The 5,430-nt window shown below is 55.2% G+C and overlaps 1 protein-coding gene across 1 annotated transcript in view; it reads right to left on the bottom strand.

The window, feature by feature from the left end:
• Positions 1–4,199, bottom strand: part of SKOR2 (SKI family transcriptional corepressor 2) — a 42,086-nt gene extending 37,887 nt beyond the window's left edge. Inside the window, exons 1-2 of the mRNA XM_032603255.1 lie at positions 3,913–4,199; positions 1–1,788 (exon numbers count right to left, since the gene is read on the bottom strand). The exon at positions 1–1,788 is cut by the window's left edge and continues 860 nt beyond it. Of these exons, the coding sequence (XP_032459146.1) occupies positions 1–1,738 (1,738 nt within the window). The 5' untranslated portion in view covers positions 1,739–1,788; positions 3,913–4,199. The remainder of the gene's footprint in view (positions 1,789–3,912) is intronic.
• Between the last annotated feature and the right edge of the window lie 1,231 nt (positions 4,200–5,430).

The following is a 5,430-nucleotide window of genomic DNA, read 5'->3' as shown; positions in this document are numbered from 1 at the left end:
CGGCCCCAGTCCCGGACACGGAGCCGGGGTCGGCCGGAGGCGTGGAGCCCGCACTGCAGTCCCCGCCGCTGCCGCCCGGGGGCGACTCGAAGAGGGCATCGCGAGCGCCCGCGCCGCCCGCAGGAGGCGGCGGGCCGGAGCCCGGGCCGTTGGCGACGACCGGAGGGGGCTGACCCGGCGGGGGGGCCGCTTCGGCGCTCCCGCCCGCGCCGCCGGGCTCGGCTAGGTCCAGGAAGGCCTGACGCAGCAGGGCCGGGCTTTCTCCTAGCGCGCAGCCGAGCGCCGAGGGCGGCTGCGGCGGGGGCTGCAGGTATGTGGGCACGGGAAGTCCGCCCGGGGTCCGCGGAGGCCAGAACATGCAGAAGGGCGGGTAAAAGGCGTCCTTGCGGCCCGCAGGCCAGAAGAGGCCCGACAGGCCGGCCTTGGGCGCCGCGCCCGCGCCGCCCGCACCCCCCAGAGCCTCGGCCGCGGCGCCCGCATCCTCCTTCTTGTGGCACAAGCCGAAGGCGGCTGCTGCAGCCGGGAAGGTGTAAGGATGCGGGAAGAGTCCCCCGCAGCCTGGGAACTTCTGCAGCACGCCCCCGAACGAGCCCTTGCTGGGCACCGGGATGACCGGATAGCTGCGTGGCCCTTTGGCGCCAGCCGCCGCGCCCGCGCCGGCGCCAACGCCCGTCACGCAGCCGCCCCCCGCGCCCCCCCCGCCCGCTCCGGCGCCGCCGGAGGCCGCGGCCACCGACAGGCTGGCGGCGGCGGCCGAAAGACTGGCGGCGGCCACGACAGCCGCCTCCTGCAGCGAGTCGTCGTCGTCTTCGAAGCGCGGCCTCTTGTGATGCGCGTGCGGCGCGCCCGCCAACTCGGCCAGAGGTGGCGGGGGCGGCGGCGGGGGCGCCCCCAGCAGGTGCGGGCCCAGCAGTCCCCCACCTCCCGCCACCGCCGCAGCTGCTGCCACAGCGGCCGCCTTGACCGAGCTGAGCGGGTGGCAGGCGGGATGCGCGCCCGGCTGGGGCAGCGCGCGCTTTCGGCTCCCGCCGTTGAACATGGCCTTGACGTCCTCCCAGGCGAAGACTAGCTCGTCCTGGGGGCTCTTGTCAGTGAGCTTGAGGTGACGGCGCCACGAATTGAAGTTGGCTGCGTCCGGCTGCGTGTACTTGGCGTCGGGCGTACGGTGGGAGTGGAAGATGAACTTGTTGGGCGAGAAGTACATGTTGCAGTAGCTGCATTTGATGCACTTGGCGCGGGAGCTGTTGTAGCGTGCGGGGATGAAGCTGCCACGGCAGCCCCAGGCGCATTCGTGCGAAACGTCGAAGGCGAAGTTGTCAGGCAGCTTGGGGGGCCTGTTTTCGCCTAGGAACGACTTGCACAAACGCTCAGCCTCACGCTTAGTGATCATGCCGCAGCGGCGCGACGAGATGGGCATGGCCCCGGCGCGTCGCAGAATCTCCAGCTGCACCGGCGTGCACTGCACGCACGTGATGCCCAGCGCCACGCGGCGGTTGTGAATCTCGTTGTAGCTGAAGTTCTTGAGGAGGGTGTTGGAGATCTGCGCCAGGCATAGGCGCTCCTGCCCGTCGATCACCAACGACACGATGGGAATGCCGTAGAGGATCACCTGGCCCACCTGGTTGGGTTTCAGGTTGGCGTGGCCCGGCCGCGGCTGGCTCAGCGCGTCGGGCTGGAAGGCGCTCGACGGCGATGCCAGCAGGATGTCGTTGGGCCCCGGCAGCGGGCTGGAAGCCATCTCCTCCGCCGCGGAAGCCCGGGCCGAGCTCTCCGGGTCGGCCTTGGAGACTGGAAGGGAAAGGAGAAAGCGTTGATTAGAGCTTTTTCAGTTTACAAAGAGAGGGGTGGGTTGAGTCGCTAACTGAAGAATTATAATCACTTCCTTGCTTTGGTTAAGATATAATTATCACTGGGCAAAGGAAGCAAGTTTCAGACACAAGGAAGTCATCTCTTAAATTTCCTCAAGGTCATCCTTTGGAAATGCAGGAATTTGGAATTACTTTTCTTCGGTTCTAAATATCCAAAGTAAATTTTTAAAAAGTCAGTTCCTAAGAAACTCAAGACCTTATCCCCGATTTATAGAAGCTGTTAGAATAAAATGGCACTCCTGCTATAAATTAGGAAGTAATGATGACAGTGGTAACTAGTACAGGTTATAAAAGTTATGGAAAACTGAGGCTTAGCCATTGAAGCCCAAATTTTAAAAGAGAGACCAGTCGCATTTGCTTGAAAATAGATTGGTTTTGATTAAAAAAAAAAAAAAAAAACCCCAAACCTTTTAAAGAGTAATTTTTGTGGCATCTGTGGTTTCCTTGGGGGAAATTCACTACTGGTTGAGACACAGCTCATTAAAGCAAAACGAAATCCCTTCTCCCTTACCTTTGCCATTAGATATTTTGATACTTTAATTAGAAATTTTTGGGGAAAATGTACAAACCGATATGCAAGATTGCACCAAAACTGGCGTTTCACTTTCAAGGGTTCAAAAAACTGCTTGCTAAAATTGAGTAGTTCCGGTTCCAATAGGTGGCTTTAAAAGATGAAGTTGTAGACTTGAAAATATTCAAAAACTGTTTGCCTGTTATTTCCATGACAATGAGCAAATAAGTACAGGCAAGAGTGTTAAGCCCAGAAACAGTGCAAAGAAACTGAACAATTCTTGGGGATCATTACTGATGGGCTTTAAAAGGCAAATTTAGTTGAAAGGTGAACCACTTTCTGTGACATTTCTTTTTCTGATCTATGTAGATATCTCTTTACCTTATTGGGGGTGGGGGGAAGTGCCCCACAGTAGAAATAATCCTTGGACTAGGTAGTCTGTGGGAGCGCTGAAAGCGGAAGCCCAGGGTTGGGCCTGCGGTAAAATTCCTGTCATCGCTGGTCAACCGGGATACTTAATGGGGGAAAACAGCCAGTAAATTGAAAATACAGAAAAAACAAGCGAAAGAAACCTTTGTGACAACACTGCTAAGTCAAAACAAGCAAAGCGGCTCATTCCCTGGGAAACTGACAGTGACCTTTGCACAGCTACTTGTCCAGGGCAGCTGCTAAGACTATCGTTTGCCCTGGAAAATCAACGGTGGCCGTCTCATCACCACTTTCCATCAAGGACACTGGAGTTTGTTATTACAGAGACTTCAGTGAATACACTAGTGTACCCCTTTACCCAAATTGTCATATCCTGGTCCTCTCTGGGCCCCTGTGACCTCTATCCCGACAACCTTCGCCCTTCTGACCCCTGGATCCTCAGCTCTCATTACGTTCTGTGGCCTCCAGGAAGGGTGAACAAACCTCGATGCGACCAACGAGATGAAAGCCAGGCCTGTCACTTCGGATGGATCAAAGACAATATTGCCAGGGGATGGGGTGTTAAATGGCACAGTGATACCTGGGCCTGATATAACCAGCCCTAACTTTGCCAAATGGTCCTTCAATCCTCCTTCTCCTCCCTAACAAGATTCTTATTATCTTAATAAGACCCTGGGATAATGGCAATGCGCGCAGCGGGCCTGGCCTAGCGGGGAGCTGGCTAGAGACCCGCAGCCTGAGCAGCTGTAGACGGGGCAGAAGTGTCTCCTACTGGGTGTGCTCCGCTTTCACCCCAAGCTCTCCCAGAGACTCCTGTCAGAGCAGAGACACAAATGAGAGGGTTTAGGCTGGGGGATTTTTAAAAGGGAGTGAGGGAAGAAGAGACAATTAAAAGTTAGTTGAACTGAGAAAGAAAGCTGGCGAAGTTCCCTATCTGACTGACGAGCCAACGACCCTCAACTTAACTCCCCAGGCTCCCAAAACCAATCACTACCGAAGCCCTCCGCTGCCCCTCAACCTAACCGGAAAACCCCACCGCTCGGGATCCCAAATAATGAACCGCGAGCTGTGCGCCGAGCGGGGGCCGGCTGGTTCCAGCAGTACCTGGTAACCCCTAGCTGTCTTTACGCGCGTGGCTGCCGGCCCATCTTCTGAGGTCGCTCGGAGGCGAAGCATCCAAGCGGGTCCTGGAATCCAGCGGGCGGGACTTCAGAGGGCTCCGCGTGAAGATCCTGGCGCTCGTCGGCTCTAATGGCGCTTGTACGCCGGCCCGCGGAGAATGACCGCCTGAATTGCTGCGGGGCGTCCCCTCGACCGCAGAAAGTGTGGGCGCGCGGAAACCCGCGGCAGGCGAGCCCCAGGTGAAGTGCAGTCTGACAGCGCCTTTCTCTGTCTCTGAACTCGTGTCGGACCGAGGGGACGCCACCCAGCGGGCAAGGTGACGTCACCGTCTCCCTGACACTCCACATTAAAGGGCTGGCATGTTACAGGGAGGGAGGGGGAGAGCGAAAGGCAGAGCGAGCAGCTTCGAGATCCTTTCTCAGCGGGCACGAAAGCTAACACCAAACCAACCCGCAATTGCCAACAACCTCTCCATTGAGCAAACGCAGCAGTGGTGCTGGAGCCGTAGATCTGATTTAGGAGTGGAAAGCTATATAGTCTGCCTGATCCCGGGGACCTGGATCCTGGAGGCCCCGGATTCTAGAAGGACGCCTCTAAATTGACTGTATCACTGCCAGTTATTGTCTCCTCCCCTCATTTCTCTGAGCCACACTCCTTCGCGAATGATCTCTCAGGTACGCAGTGCAAATCAGTAGCTTCACTGTGTCTCCGAAGATATAGGAATCACAGTTCACAGTTAGCCGGAGAATAGAATAGTTTCAGTGCTCCTTTGAAACTGTGAAATGAGAAAAGCGGGGCGGGACGGGGCGGGGTGGGGCGCGGGGGGGGCGTTCTGCAAAGCGTGCTCAATCTAAAAACTTGGAAGGAAGCGTGAAGAATGTCTTCACTTTTGAACACACATTTGCCTTTTTAGGACAAGATACAGAGTGGCATTCTCTATTTTGGAAAGTGTGCAATTAAGTGAGGACCCCAATGTGTGCATGTGTGCACTCGTCAGTCAACTTCATTCAGAATAGTTCTCCATCCCATTTATAAAACCCATGCAGGCCACTTCAGCACAAGGAAAAGGTGAGACAGGAAAGCACTTGAGCAAGTTGCCAATGCTCCCAGAGAAGTAAATTTCTCAGGGAACTATGTAGAAACATGCCCTTACATAAAGGGAAATAATAATAATACTAATGAGAAGAAGAAGTAGAAGTAGGATGGGAAAAGACCATTTCCCATAGCTTCCCAAAGTAAGGCACACATACAATATAGTGAAGTGTCAGTATATTACTTCCTCATTGATCAGCTGTTAGGAGTCAAAATGACCACCTCTCGTTTATCAGAAATGGAAGAAGCTGCTTATCTAGAGGACATTCTAAGAAGAATACCTACACGGGGTGGGATTGGAAGAACTTTTAAGTTTTTCCCTTACTATCAGAGCTGAATTTTCGATTGCTGCCTGGTGAAACACATAGCCTTAGAGGTGGGCAGTCGTATTGTAGAAATGGTTGAAAG

This window comes from Phocoena sinus, chromosome 14 (assembly GCF_008692025.1).
Source record: "Phocoena sinus isolate mPhoSin1 chromosome 14, mPhoSin1.pri, whole genome shotgun sequence".
Classification (NCBI taxonomy): domain Eukaryota; kingdom Metazoa; phylum Chordata; class Mammalia; order Artiodactyla; family Phocoenidae; genus Phocoena; species Phocoena sinus.
This window is presented reverse-complemented; position numbering and strand designations above follow the sequence as displayed.